General features: G+C 39.5%; 1 protein-coding gene and 1 pseudogene across 2 annotated transcripts in view; both read left to right on the forward strand.

The window, feature by feature from the left end:
• fibcd1b (fibrinogen C domain containing 1b) overlaps positions 1-14,289 on the forward strand; it is a 126,249-nt gene that overhangs the window by 85,796 nt on the left and 26,164 nt on the right. For both annotated transcript variants that reach the window (XM_085464130.1, XM_085464131.1), the window contains one exon: positions 30-126. In XM_085464130.1, coding sequence (XP_085320256.1) covers positions 30-126 — 97 coding nt within the window. The remainder of the gene's footprint in view (positions 1-29; positions 127-14,289) is intronic.
• Positions 6,233-8,055, forward strand: LOC146706114 (uncharacterized; annotated as a pseudogene).

Here is a 14,289-nt window from a genome sequence, read left to right on the forward strand (position 1 = left end):
ACTCTTGTCTTGCTGTCTTGACTGTGTAGGTGATTCAGCGCAGGGAGGACGGCTCAGTCAACTTCTTCAGAGGATGGGAATCTTATCGTGAGGGATTTGGCAAGATCACCGGAGAACACTGGCTGGGTAAGTGGCTCAGGTGTGTGCGTGTGTGTGTTCCGCAATGTATGACTCATGCGCAAGACTGCCGAGGATGGTGAGCCAAGCTCGGGGGAAGGAGAATTCACACAGTATATAAATGTTGGTCATCTTGTGAGTTGACAAAAAAGTAAAAGAGAGAAAAACACTTAGTCATGTCAGGTGATGGAGCAAGATGAAAGAGACACCCAAGAAGAGGCCGACAGATAGAGATGAGTTTGACCCTTCATAGCATCAACAGAGCAGCAATAGCTGTATTACTGACAATGAAAAATGCTGCGGTAACAGAGAGAAAGAACTACAAGGATGTTTTATTGTGATAGCCACTCAGAACAACACAGGCCAAAAGACCTGCAATGCAATAACAATATTTTTGGTTTTTCATATGCCAAAACACACAACAGTGTAATTATTATTGCAGCTTTTTCAGTGGTCACCGTCTGCTTAAAACAAGTATTTTTTCAACCAGCGCCTTTTCCAAATCCTTATATTTCTCACTGGCAGCCAGGCATATTAGTCTATGCCTCCCCTTAAAACTTGACAGGCGAAAGAATGCCAACAAAAGAATTCATTCGACTGTGAAATTATCGACTTTTCCGAAGCCAAATTCTTTGCCTTCACACCACTTCTCATTAAATGTGCCAAAATATTTCTTTGTGGGGAGGGGGAGTTGCGAAGGAGGATCCATGCACATCATGGTCTAAAAGCAAGTTTCTCACAAGGATGAGGGCAAATTCGTGATAGCTGACTAAATTAGAAACATTTCCGGCTGTAGAATTAAATTCTGTGGCGACATCTAATCACTTTTTTCGCAGTCATAGTCAGCGTCTTTATAGGATATCAGTAATTGCTACATGGCGTCAGCTCTTAACATCAGCCAAAGTCATTGTGAAACCTATAAAGTCTTTTTCCTATAAATCTGTGTTTTTATTAAAAAAAACAATATGTCATCCATGGAGAACAGTGACCTGCTTCGTATATTTTCTGAGTGCATCACTAATTCTGAAAAAAAAAAAGGGCAGCTCATTTTAGAAAGGTTGAGCAGCCAGGTGTTAATGAGCTATCATCGTAGTAAGTGCGGGTAACCACCTCACAACAGTTTGCTCAAGTTCAGACTGGCAGAGTAAGTGGCGCTCGAAGAAATCTATTTGTGTAAAAGCACACATTCACAGTCAAGGTCATGGACGTGCTTACCACAGCTGAGATATTCTGCCATCGGCTCTCTAGATTAGAGCTCTCTTCACTCAAACGCACACACATATGCACGAAAGAGTAACACAACATAAGCATCTGTGGGCAGCTCAGCTTTTGTACTGTAGATTAATTGTAACGTACTGTAAATGATTTTTTTCCCTTTGTGCCGCAAATGTGGCTCGTGAATCACAAGGCCCAGAGGGTACCCAGAGTTTCTGCCCATTTGTGCTCTAAATAGAAGCGTAATTTACAAAATGAACACCATTTAGTATCAAATTCATCTTTAAATTAGCAACTGAAACCATAAACTCATAAGGAAAGCATAGACTTCTATCGATTATGATACATGATGAGTGTCAATAAGAATTAATAACTCATAGTGTGTAAATAGGCAGCACTGCAGACCAACAACATGATATGGGCGTACGTGGTTTTAGGCACTTCACCACCTCCACGCTATGTCCTTGCTGGACATAGGAATGCTTGTGTGTGGTTCACAGCTTTTGCAGAATTTATGTGAATTAATGGAGATCTAGGTCTCTTTGCTGACCTGAGGCCATTACAAAGCGCAGCCCATAAAAAAATAAAAAAATAAACGTGGGTAGGGATCTGGTGAGATGGCACACAGTGGAAGTATAGTGGGAATATGGAAAGCTCAGGTTTTAGCAGACTGAATTTGAATGAGGCTACAAATTACTTTGAACCTTTCAGCACAGCCTTGGTCATTCAGGCTGGGCTGTTTTCTAGTCACCCCCCCCCCCCCCCGATCATCGATGGCAAAAATGAAAAATGGATTCATGCTCGCCTGGAGCCTAAAAAAAATCATTGCAACTCCTTCCTCCGAAACCAGCACTGCTCACAGCTACCACCCACCACCTCGGAGGTTTTGTACATTTCTCATTAGCATGAGTTTCATTGTATTTACTGAACTACTGATAGTATGATAATAGTGATAAATTTTGGAAAAATTTTGGATAAATTGATATAAATATAAATATAAATATAAATATTCACCAATCCAAAGAAAGAGTGCAACAGCCTTTTCCACTTGGGATTAGCTCTTTTTCTATTTATGACAAACTGTCATTCACACTGGTGATTTGAAACAATCTGCTGACTGAGTTTCATAATGACTGTCGAGTTTTATATTATATTATTTATGTTACATTAGCATTTGTCTCTTGATTCTGTTGTATTCTTTAAACCTTCTTTACACTGACGTCAAACATCTGTAGTTATAAAGGTACAGTTAATGTCAAAGTAAAAGATAACTAATAAAATTTATGCCTGACAGAAAAATGCTTCCCACATGTTGTGTGTATAAAGGTAAAACCAACATATTGCTGAATAAACTCCCGGAGGAGTAAGTATAAAGAGCATAAAACTGGGTCAAGCAATTCCATTGTCACAATCAAATCTATTAGACACCTGGTCGCCGATGCTGATGTAGGCTTGTCTACCTGTAATATAGGTCCTGAAACAGTTTAACGTGGTCCCAAAGGAACCAACCTAGTTTTCCAGATGGCCTATTACAATAACAGAACTTGGTCTGCAGTGTCAAACCCAGCATTAAAAGTATAGACAAACGATCTGTTGTCACAGTCATGTCTTCTCTCCTGCCTCCACTTCCTTAAAGTACACCTAGAATAATTTTAATGTTTTACTTTTTCTTTTGAACAAAGAAAATATTATATAACTTAAAAGCTGTGTAGTAGTAGCTCAGGAAGACACTTTTGCTCACATTGTTAAGGATGTGAAGGTCTAATTGGAATAAATCCCAGAATAAGCTTGCTCAGAATTACATTACATACAATCTAAACACTCCAAGTGAATGATTTAAAGTACGTAAATGAAAGCATTAACAACTTTCCAAGTGTTCTCTTACATATACATGCATCTGCATATTTTATTGTTGAAATGAGCATGAATTTGTTTTGGTTTCCTCGTCTCTATTAAAGAAAACAGAAACACAACATTCTTGAGCAGTACTCATTTCATTATCCAGTGGAGCTTAAACTGCTTAATCAATGACAAAATGGAATTCTAGTTTTTGGTAACTGCCTGTAAAAACAACAGCTTTTCATTTCTTTTCATGCAACTGCTGGACTGAATTCCAGTTATCCATTTATTAATTTACAATCAGAGATGTATGTCTGTGAAGGTTCTCAGTCATCCAGGTCATCGTAGTCAAAGGAGCTTGCAAAGAAAAGCGTCTGGACTTCTTTAACTTGCTTGAAGGCATTTCACCTCTCATCCGAGAAGCTTCTTCAGAGATGTACTGTTCCTAATACAATAACAATCCCGATACCATTCAGTGCTGGCTTAATGTATCAGCTCAAGGTATCTGCAGATAATGGATAATGATCTGATATCAGTGTTGATCTGATACCAGTAAGCTGTAATAATAAGCTGTAATCCATGTAATTCAGCAGGCTTAACTTGGATATTTATTTCCTGACTTGGCAAATAAAAATATGGCAAATAAATATATCCAAGAATATAAATGTGCTAAATGCAGTATAGAAAACAACATACTATAAAACTGAGTTAAGTGGAAAGCTCATTTTCACCAATATCCTATACCACAGCGTTTAGAGTTCATGATCAGTCCATTAGCCAATTCAAATATAAAATCGGTGCACCCCAATTTAAAATAGATGTTCATTCCTTTTATACTGCAACCCCTTTGCAGCTTATATTTCACTAATCAGTGCACATTTAAATGTCCCTGCAAGAATAATCTGTAAAGCAAGAGGCATCTCTAAGAAGACACTAATCTGATGTGGCAGCTGGTACACAGAACCATCTGAAAAGTTGTGCAGAGCTGCTTGAATAAGAGCAGGCACACAGCGGGCCATTTGGCCAAAAGTCCATTTACAGTATCACTGTCTACCGCAAGCTGATAAAAAACCAACCACGTCAATGTACCACAAGGCACAGCGTGACAAAGAGAAAACTAAAATAAAACCACAGTTAGGATTTCATTAGATTACTTTTTAGCATGTTAGATTGCATACAACTGACACTAGCAGGATTTTATTTATTTATTTTTCATTCTTATTTCAGAAAATGTAACTTTGGATGGTTAGTGGTTTGATACCAGCTCCTCCAGTTTTCATGCTTAAGTCTTCATAGGCAATCCCAAATTTCCCCTCATTTACTAATAGGATTAAAAGAAAAAGAATATATATAAAAGTCCATTTACCTTTAACAGTTGATTAGATAAACAATCTGCCTTTTATCAGATTTAAGAAGATGCTGATTGGTCCAACCCAACTGTGGCTTTCCTCGTGAATACAGCTCTGAGAATCCAGCTGCTTTGTCATGTAAAGAAACTGGCAATTATAAAATCACAAACTGTATGATGCAGAAACTTGTACTGCTCTGTGATTTTCAACATTTCTGAGGGGCAGAAATACATCAGGAGATGCAGTCCTCTGTTTGAGACTTGGACCTGTATGATACCTGCTTGCCTTGGCTTTATACTTCAAGGAGTGTGTATTAAGAGAAGATAGAATCAGCTTTTATATGAGAAAAAGTCAGTTTTATTGATATAACAATGTAAAATCAAATCTGTTGCCCTCACTGTTAAGCTCTTTCCATTAACGTTAAGCCATTTTATCCACCGCAGGAGTTTTTCCCTGTTATTTTGGCGAGTGTTTACATCCTGCCACAAGCTGATGTGAGTGCTGCACTGCAGTGTGTGGCTGCCCAGATAGCCAGTATGAAGAAGAAACCAAAACTCTCTTCTCATTATTTCAGGGGATTTTAACAGAGCAAATTTCAGCAAAGAACTGCACAAATCCACACAGTATATGAAGAATCCCACTGGGCAACCTACTGTCACGGAGTATTAAAGGATGTATACTGCCCTGTTCTTCAGCAGCTTTTAGACCCTCTCATCACTCATCTTCTTTCGGCTCACAGGCAAAAGATAAAGTCTGCAAAGCCTACAGTAAATACAGTGGGGAAATGGGTCTGATGAAGCTTAGTGAGCATGCAAAAGATGCACCGCTGATTAACTAAAAAATCAAAGCTCGTACCTCTTCCTGGCACCAAGCCATTCAACTGCACAACTTACAGCTCCAGCTAATTTTACTTCACGTGTCCTTGTGGTGACCAACTAGCTCCAGTCACAGCTCTGCAGCAAAAATAATCAAATACTCAAATTCTTTCTCCAAATTGTTCTATGGGCCTGCCACACACATGTAATCCTGCATCACAGGGTCCTGCCTCACATCTGTAGTACAAGTCGGTGTAAAGCACATCACAAGCCCTGTGCCGGGTTCACTTATCTTCTAGGTTTTAAAAAAAGTTGACTACTTAGGCAATGCTTAGAGCACTGTTCATAATTTTTATGCATCAGTCCCAGTTCTTGTCCTGGCACTCCCACTGCTTAAAATTCACTCCCGCAGCTTGCACACAATGTTCCACTTCAACCTTTGGATCACAAACTTCCATAACCCCCCCCCCCCCCCCAAAAAAAAAACAGGATGGAGTGAAGAGAAAGTAGGGAAACTTGCATCCAGTTCTGGCATTCTCCAGGGATGTGTGTTCTCCTCACTGCTCTTTTCAGTGACTACAACTGTGGGCACACTGGTCTTATCTGAGACTCAGCTTTCACCACAGCCTTCATACTTCACACTGTGGCTGCCATGAAAATTTCTCGGTTTAGACCAAGCTGTTCTAGAGGGGACTGTTTACACACTCCTACATTGGCCTTGTCCCATTGGATTTCCAAGCATTGCAGCCCACCCACACAGATGCACCGTGCTGCTCCTTCCTTTTTTTTCCTGCGGAGATGCTGATCGCTGTCACCGCTGTCACAATACCCGCTTTCTGGCGAAAATCTGTCTGCCCCATCCTGCAGGGAGCACATTTAGCCCTTATAGATTGTTTTAACCCTCTGATGCATAGTGGTCACTGGAGTGGACAGCTACTAAAACGTACATATCTCTTTAATGCATTGGTTTCTATGGTGGAACTGCATATTAGCCTCTAGAGTGCTCTCTGCTGCCATGCTCCATTGAGGTCAATTCAGTGTTCAGTTAGTGCAACTGCAAGTAAATTTCCTCTGAATCAAAGATGGCAGACAAACTGTCACCCCTGCCGACCACTGCTGGCATATCCTGTCAATCCTTCTATGCTAAAAGAGCCCAACAGGTAAAAAAAATATGATGATATGCAGTAACATCTAGGGAAGGATATTATCTGTTTGGAATAAGAAATTGTTATGTCTAATATGTAGAAAACTACAATTAACCATGTGTCCACTGTAGTGGACATCATGCATTACCCACTATATTTTTTTAACATAAGTCATAAATTGTCTCACTGTTTTTTGGGACTGTTTTGGTTATAATTAAGCATATAATTGTTACATTTATAAGCTACTCATTTAAAATATATATTTCTGTGCAGATCAGCTGTAGTTTGAGTTACTATAATAATTATTTTATCATATTTTGTAGACTTCAAATGCAGCAAAGAATAAGGCAGCGTACAGAATAGTCCAGGAAATTCCATCCAGCTCCAGTGATGATGATTTCATTGATGAGTGCAGTGATGAGGAGTTCAGTGATAAGTCCAGTGATGATGAGAGTGGCTGCCAGAGCAGAACAGAGACATAGGAACTACGGATGATGAAGACACAGACAGTCAGGATGCAGAAAGTGAGAACGATGAGGGGCAGGATGAAGAGGAAGGTCAGTATGATCAGGGAGCTGTGGGAGATGGGTACATGGCACCTGATCATACTCAAGCCCGCAAAAATATTTGGAAAGTCCAAGACAATGACTTGGTTGGAGACTTGCCTCCTTTTCTAGGAGAGTGGAAATTGAATGTGGAGGGGAAGGATCCCATAGATTTCTTCAGACATCTGTTTCCAGCAGATCTAATTGATAATATAACATACAACACCAACTTGTATGGGAAAGAACTGTCAGTAACAAGAGAAGAGATTCTCCCTCCAGCAATGCAAAAGAGGAAGACCCAGTGGGACCCCACAACCCGTGAAGTGGAGAGCAGTCACCAAAGTAGCCTGTGAGGTCAGGTTTGCCACAGGATATCACTGGCCCCAACTGACCGAGGTGAAAAATGCAAACAGGTGCCATGATGTTGTGTGCACACGGAAGACCAAATACATCTGCATGCAATGCTGTGTGCCATTGTGCCCTGGATGCGTTGCAAACTTTCGCACAGCCTAGGTGTGATGAACATAGAACTGTTTGGAGATGCAGAGACTAAGATGTCAGTTTGTGTTTTCTTCCAGCATGCTACTAAGGGCTTGGTAATACTGTCCTGCATCGTTATAGAACTGTGTAGACTCAAAAATGTTTCTCTTGTTGGAGATAGTTTGCCATATTCAGGTGTAGGATTCATAGCTAGGACTGTTGATTGGTTTTGTTATTTACGTCTAAACATTGGGGCCTTATGAGTTGAAAGTTCCAAAAAAATTGCTGAGATGTTTTTCAAAGGATACAAGCAAACAAGTGTTTGTATATTTACAATAGAACACAAGGTAATTAATTTTTACAGTAAATTCACAGTATTTCATGCTAAGTGCTCAGGCGCATGTAGTCCACTGGAGTGGACAAGTTTATAACTTTATAAAAAAAACATATTTTTGAAAAAAAAAGAGTTAAACATTTTTTTTCATGTCCTGAGAAGAATAAAAGCACTTAAGAAAAAAATCTTGACCAAGGCTTTCATAATTCATGCATCAGAGGGTTAATCCAAGACAAAAATGTTAATGCAGTTACTCAGCTGTTTAATAAGCCAGCTGTAGAAGCTGTGAGCTGAAAATAAGCTTTATTAAATTCCTTCTTTATAAAAAAAGAAAAAAACAGCTTCAGCCTCAGGCTGTTCGAACTAAAAGTGGATGGTAATGTTATGGATCGTGTCCTTGTTTCTCTGACAATTTATGTTATATCTTATAACAAGAGATGCAAATCAGAGTCTGCAAAGCTAGAATTTAGAGCAGGAATTATTACTGTGAGATATTGTTTCACATAAATTTTGGCTTAGGGATTAAAATGGTTACTCATGTTGAAATAGAATGTAGGGGTCTGACTGTGCAACTATTATACACAATACGGACCAAAGTACTGAACCTCCTACACAATACACCTACAGGAGCTGGTCGGCCTTATAAAGCCATGCCATGAAGCTCCCAGCACAGTTTTTGTGCTGATGTTAATGTCAGAGCAGATGTAGAAAGAAAAGTGATGTACAGCAGTGATGTGATGCAGCACTGGGGTTCCTAAACACACTACTTGGAGTCGATTGTAGTTTTATTGTTATGTAGGGAGGAAATTTAATGAACTATCGTCCACGCTAAAATTCAGTGAGCGCTTTACAATGACCCATTCTTTCACGTACGAGATCAGAAGACTTTGAAGACTAAAGGCAAAATATAGGGGGGTTTCATTTGCAGCAAATTTATGAAAATCTAGGAAGAAATGAGGCAAAATGTCAACAATTTAATAAAAAAGAATGAATTATAATAATATTAAGATACAAATCAATGCTATTTGCACTTTTAAAAAGATGTCTGAAAAGAAATGTTTTCAGAAATTCGAGGATTGCACTTTGTAGCCTCAGCTGAGATTTTTATTATTATCTTTAAGCACCACTAAATTTGTTTATTCCAAGTATTCTATGAGCCTTTATTTCCTAAGCACGCCCAGAGAATGTCACATCATTTTTGCGATGGTCCCCAGCAGCGCGAGCGTAGAATTTAATAAGACCCATGCATCTCGACTGCTCTGCCTGGAAGTCGTCCTTTATTCGAAGAGTGCCTTGTTGTGATCTAACATTCCTTGGTTGCCTACCTCAAGATACACTTACAGCAGCCACTGGGAAGAAATTAAAAAAAAAATAAAGTATTTTTTTCCTCCTCTACAGTCCTTTCTTCTGTCTGTCACTAAAATTGCACGCAATTCGAAAATTGTGTGAACCACTTTACATATTGCTCACCTTTAACGAGTGGGGCACATGCAAGTGCTGTAATTGAACTCTTATGATCAAGCACTAGATGTTTGTTACATATATATAAAGCTGCATTCTAGTGCCTCTCAAAAAACAGAAAATTCTTTTGCCTAGTTTAATTAAAAAAGTAAACTTCAACATATCTCATATTCATCGCATGTAGAGTAAAAAAAAAAATTCAAACCTTTTTTTTGTTTGAATTTTGATGATGATTGTGGCTTAGTGCTCATTAAAATCGGAAATCCAGTATCTCAAAATATTTCATGAGGGTGAGAAAATTACTATTCAAACAGTACTAATACTATTTATCTCTCGGTCTAGTTCAGTGCACACAGCCACAATCACGGGGAAGACTGCTGACTTGACAGTTGTCCAGATCACAGTCATAGACATGTAAGCCACAGAAAGTTCATATTAAATGTAATGTAAAGATAACTGGAAGCTGATGAAAGGGAAGTGGATGGTCAGGACATTTTTATCTTTGAGAACTTGGGAGAGCTTTACAATGACTGCATTGAGGGTGGTGTCAGAGCATCAAAAGCTACCCCACACAGAGTTCAGGAGCTGGCTAAAACTGTTATATAGCTATTATCAGCCCACTCCAGAAACAGACATTCTTAGGGATAAGGACAAGAAAAGAAAACTTGACTGTTTTCCATTTGGAAATCAAGGTGTCTGTAGGAATAGTGGCGAAGCATTGTACATGGCAGCGAATACTTTTACCACAGACTCTTAAGCACATATGCCCAAGACACAAAACAAGGAATTTATAGACACACTGTTCACACACATTCAAGCATGAATGCAAGAATTGGGGAGCATGATTCACACGGTTAAAGTATTACACCCATTATATTCAGTGCACATCTTCACTTTTTCTACCTACAGTATGTCCCAGTTTTTTTTTTCATTCCTCCTCATCTTTTTTCTTTCCCACACATTCGTGCATAAGCACGTCCTTACACACAGTTATCCTCCACAGCGCGCATGTATCACAATGCTGCATCCTGAAGCTTGTATTTACATTCTCATCACCCAGTAGAAAATCTAAAGGAGGACTGTATCAACAAAGAGAGCACAGCTCAAAGAACATCACTATTCCCATGAGGATGACAGCTCATTTTGCTCTTTGTGTGTGTGTGTGTGTGTGTGTGTGTGTGTGTGTGTGTGTGTGTGTGCGTGCGTGCGTGCGCGCGCGTACTTTTTCCCCCACCCATCATTTTGACTGTGGACAGTTTCTTGCTGTTGCAATAAGCCAGGGAAGTTTTCATGGGTTTGAACAAACATTTGATCAACTAATAGGGACAAGTTATAAAGCTGGCCCTTTTCTTTACTTTGCACAACGCTGCAGTCCAAGACGGAACTGGAAAGGTCAGGCAGACAGCAACTCCAATTACACTACAAGTAGACCTGTTCTGAGAGAAGCTATGAACCCAGATTGCAGTAGATCGTTTCTTCAACTCTGACAATCTGTCAAACACTCCAGTCATGTGGTCCTGCATCTTCTCTCAGCAGTGGTAGGGCTACTGACAGCAGCAAGGTCAGGGGTCAGTATCTCCTGCTGCCCACCAGTTAGTGGACAAAGGAGGATGGATTGCTGATTGATTGTGCTCTGGAAGATTTATTGCTCCAGTCTTTAACGGATACGCGACGCCTTAACCTCATTTGAAGTGAAGGGATTTTGGCTGGACACCCTACTGTGCCCATGCTCATGAAGCAGATTATATATTTAGACATTAAAGGAGTTAGATAGATAGTAAGGTTGAAAAAATGTACATATAGGTGTTGAAATAACCAGAAAAGAAAACAAGCGTCGATCAGAACAGCTCACAGTGGAGGAAGAGAAGAAAGCAGTGGTTAAGGAGGAAAATCCAGTGGGTTGTGAAGATGAAAGAGACGTATAAAGGGAATTAAAAGAGAGACTAAAGCTGAAAACTAAGAAAAGTTAGATCAGATTTTTTTTCTTTATAATGAACAAAGTTAATATTTGACTGCTCCCAGAATTTCACCCCTATACAAATGCATATTCTTGCCAGGGGTGTTGCATTGCACAAGTAAAATACGCATACATGCATAAACATAATGTGCATAAGAAGACGATTTGAAACTACTGTACCTTACAGGAAGGTCGCCGCTTAGAGAAACTCTCTAGAAGGCTCTACACAGTCTACCCCTGAACTCTCACTGTTCCCGTTAGAGGGAATAAATAGCCTCATTATTCCACCAGGCGCTCACCATCCATGCCCCATGTGTCGCTTCCATTGTTTCTAAAAAAACTCCTTTTGCATAGCTGTGAAAACTCTTCATTCTCTCTGCTTCGCACAATAGCCCCCATAACCATACTGTATGAATGATTGGACATTAAAAATGTTATATATAATTTGCCATTTGTCTTTTCTATAATGCAGAACTCGTCGCTAGATGATTTGTTCTGCCTGAGGAGGCAAATCTTAAATTCAGAAGCCTGCGTTATTTACAGCAGGTGACATTTAATCCTCCAGTCTCCACTAAGAAACAAGTTGCCAGTTTATATATAAGAATATATTAGTGGGATTTTTTTGAAGACAACTATGAGGTAGTTAGCTGTTAACCTTTCTGTGGTTCATTAATCAAACACTATTGTGTTTTGTTTTTTTAGTGTATTTTTTGTATAAAGAAATAAAATTTTGTTTGCATGCCATTAAACGATAATAAGCACAGTGAATCCATTTATCACTCCCACCTTTGGGTAAATACTCCCACCTTATAAACACGGTATGTTGTTCATCTGTAATTATTGTTAAAAGCCTGTAGCTTGTAGCGTCATCATTAAATATACCGACACCGATCGATTCATTGCATGAAACAAAATTGGAAATGGAATTATATGGTGAGAAGCTGGGTCCTCAAAGACCTTTCCGTCACTGTCATTAAGGGGATCTATTCAGTAATTCCTCAATAAAATTTTCAATCGTCTGAAAACACAAACAAATTATTTTCACATGCGGGGATCACTCATTATTTAGCTGAGGTGTTCTTTGACTTAGGGTGTGCCTTGCATACTGCCAAGTCTTTAAAAGCAAAACAAAAAAAAAACATCTGACCTGGCCCATCATACAGTTGTTACTCCCAGATTTGTTCCCACAACAGTAATTTACTGAACAGTCTGAGGAACCTTTACTCTTAATTTCCCCAGATCCTAATGTCATCTTTGTCTTTTCCCGATCAGCCCAGATTCACACTTTATCATTAAAGAGTCAGGCATTTGGAATTATGCAGAGTAATGCTAATTCTATATCCACTAAGTCTTTCGCAACAACATACGCATTAGAATTCTTACTTTGATCACGTATGGATGAAGCCGAGTGTTTTTTTCAGTGCATTGTGCAGCTCTTTACCTCCAGTATCTGCCCACCAGCAGTGGGTCTGTGTTTTTTACTGCCATTGGCTTTCTACCCTGCAGATTTCCTCCCTCCAGCCGTACCCGCTAGTAATTATATTCCAGAAAACCATTTCATGAGTTAGTACAACCACGGCAGTTTGCTAACACTATATTTAATTCCTCACTGTGACACATTGTACAATTTTAAGAGTGTTTCTGCAACAGTGTTTCATACAGTTGCTGCCATAATAATTGGCTCCATATGAAAGGGGCTTTATAAAGTACATGTATTACTTTGGTCCCTAACTATTCACTTAACACTCGGAAAGAAGAGCATAAAGCCTTGGAAAGGTACAATACACTTAAAATGCATATACTGCGCTAGATAAATGATGTCTGTCTCAGGTCATTGACTTGTGTCTTTTAGTGTGGGTGTGTGGAAGCTCTGTTTTGCCTCCTTCGTAGCCTTCAGTGTGCTCATTGAACTGACTTACATTAATCTCTTTCAACCAAGATGTTGCGTTTCAGATCAATGTTTCTCTCTCAGTATTTAAGCTGTACATCTCTCTGTAGATCCTTGTCCTTTGGAATTACAAATCATTTAATTCATACTCAGATATTTGATACTACTCACTTTTATATGTATGTGATGAGCATGTGTTTCTTGAAACCTCAATTCTAGCTACTCTGCATTTCTTGGAACACACCACTTAGACTACATCTTGCAGTCTACTAGGAAATCTACTACAGTTATACAGGTATGAGTACATTTGCATTTGTGCGCTAAATGCATTTCAATGCATGTTGATTAATGTGGCAGCACAAGCTAGAGAGTGCAGTTCAACCCAGGGGATCTGATTAAGATTACTCTGGAACCCAGCTGCCTGAAAATACAGTGAAATATCATATGATACCATATCCCATATGACAAAGGGAAATAAAGACTACAATCCCCTGCAATCTATTATTTAAAACACTTGTAAGTGTTTTCAGTTAAAGCTCCTCCAATACTGCGTTCATATTCAATCAATTATTCAAGAGTATGATTCCTCTTCAGTGAGTCTGACATAGTGATGTTGGCTGTCCGGGGAACCAGTCAGCCAAGCAACCGAGGCCTTGCCAATCACTCCTGACGCTGACACAATGATGCTTTGGCCTCCAGCTCTGCCTGTGCTTCCTTCAGGAGGGTACACTGTCTCTGATTGGTGCAGCTGTACCCTGGCAGACACTCCATCTGCACAAGATTGCAGTGCTGAAGTGGAGATAGCTGCAATTTGGAGCAATTCTCCCAGTAATTTCGATATGTATGAGGACGATAGCTATTCGAGCTCCTCTCCACAAGACCCAGGTACTTTATTTGAAGCCTCTCTTTACCAGCCTACAGGTATATTGCTCCACCTCTCTACTTGTGCTGGTACCAGAGTCTGGTGTGGTCCATGCAGCACAGAAGGATCTTTAAAAGGGGGAAGGGATTTTTTACCTTCCAGTTGATGTACAATCTTTATGAGCAGAATCTGCTCATAAAAGAATGTCGAACGAGCACAGATGGGACGATTGAAAATTTTATTGAGGAATTACTGAATAGATCCCCTTAATGACAGTGACGG

This window comes from Copadichromis virginalis, linkage group LG7 (genome assembly GCF_057382275.1).
Source record: "Copadichromis virginalis isolate Kocher_CV1m ecotype Utaka linkage group LG7, C_Virginalis_male_GT1.1, whole genome shotgun sequence".
Classification (NCBI taxonomy): Eukaryota; Metazoa; Chordata; class Actinopteri; order Cichliformes; family Cichlidae; genus Copadichromis; species Copadichromis virginalis.